This window comes from Idiotropiscis lumnitzeri, chromosome 15 (genome assembly GCF_059441095.1).
Source record: "Idiotropiscis lumnitzeri isolate Australia: NSW breed Sydney's pygmy pipehorse chromosome 15, RoL_Ilum_1.0, whole genome shotgun sequence".
Classification (NCBI taxonomy): Eukaryota; Metazoa; Chordata; class Actinopteri; order Syngnathiformes; family Syngnathidae; genus Idiotropiscis; species Idiotropiscis lumnitzeri.
The window spans coordinates 16086958-16087734 of record NC_142405.1 but is presented as its reverse complement, the minus strand read 5'-3'; the positions used below and the strand labels follow the sequence as shown (position 1 = coordinate 16087734).

Here is a 777-nt window from a genome sequence, read left to right as displayed (position 1 = left end):
AGTTCATCATATTTGAAGCAGCACCACAGGAAACACGAGGCATTCCATCAAAGAAGCCAGTTGCAGACTATTTCCTGTGAAGTCTTGGGAATTGATTGCACAAATTCATAATTCAAAACTCTGTGCAGTTTAACTGAAAACCCACAGAGCCCAGACAATGTCAAAATCTTTAGCTAATTTTTCTTCTTTCGCTCTTCATAAATTCAACTCCACTCATGTAAATTTCCACTCATGTAAATTTATTTTTAAGACCATTAGGACCATTTTTTTCTTTTTTTTTCTGTAAAAAAAAAAAATGTCAGGATTCACAATTTAAAATGTGATGTTTGACAGGCTATTCACTGTTTTTTTCTCTTTGGTCCTTTTTTGAAATCTAATCTCTGTAGGATTTTGTGAAATAAAGTTTTGTATTGGTGTTTTTGCTAAATAAAAGCCACTCGTGCATAACATGTTCACAAAAGGGTGCATTCACACTTATAGACGAATATCATGGAACCTTTTTCTCTAAAACATCTGGGGGCCCCTCTATGCCAAACTAAATTAGTTTTTGTCTTATGCACCAAACAGCAGTTCAGAGTACCCACCCTTTTTGGAGTCTTTGGAGGGTGTGCTGGAGAGCGTTCCCCCTGGAGACTCCCTCGTTCTGCTGGGGGACTTGAAGCTCACGTGGGTAATGACAGTGAGACCTGGAAGGGCGTGATTGGGAGGAATGGCCCCCCCCAATCTGAACCCGAGCGGTGTTCTGTTACTAGACTTCTGTGCTTGTCATGGATTGTC

The 777-nt window shown here is 39.9% G+C and overlaps 1 protein-coding gene across 2 annotated transcripts in view; it reads left to right on the top strand.

Moving 5' to 3' along the window:
* Positions 1–447, top strand: part of LOC148323089 (serine/threonine-protein phosphatase 4 catalytic subunit B) — a 65948-nt gene extending 65501 nt beyond the window's left edge. For both annotated transcript variants that reach the window (XM_088316470.1, XM_088316469.1), the window contains one exon: positions 1–447. This exon is cut by the window's left edge and continues 50 nt beyond it. In XM_088316470.1, the coding sequence (XP_088172596.1) occupies positions 1–80 (80 nt within the window). In that variant the 3' untranslated portion in view covers positions 81–447.
* Positions 448–777: the final 330 nt, after the last annotated feature.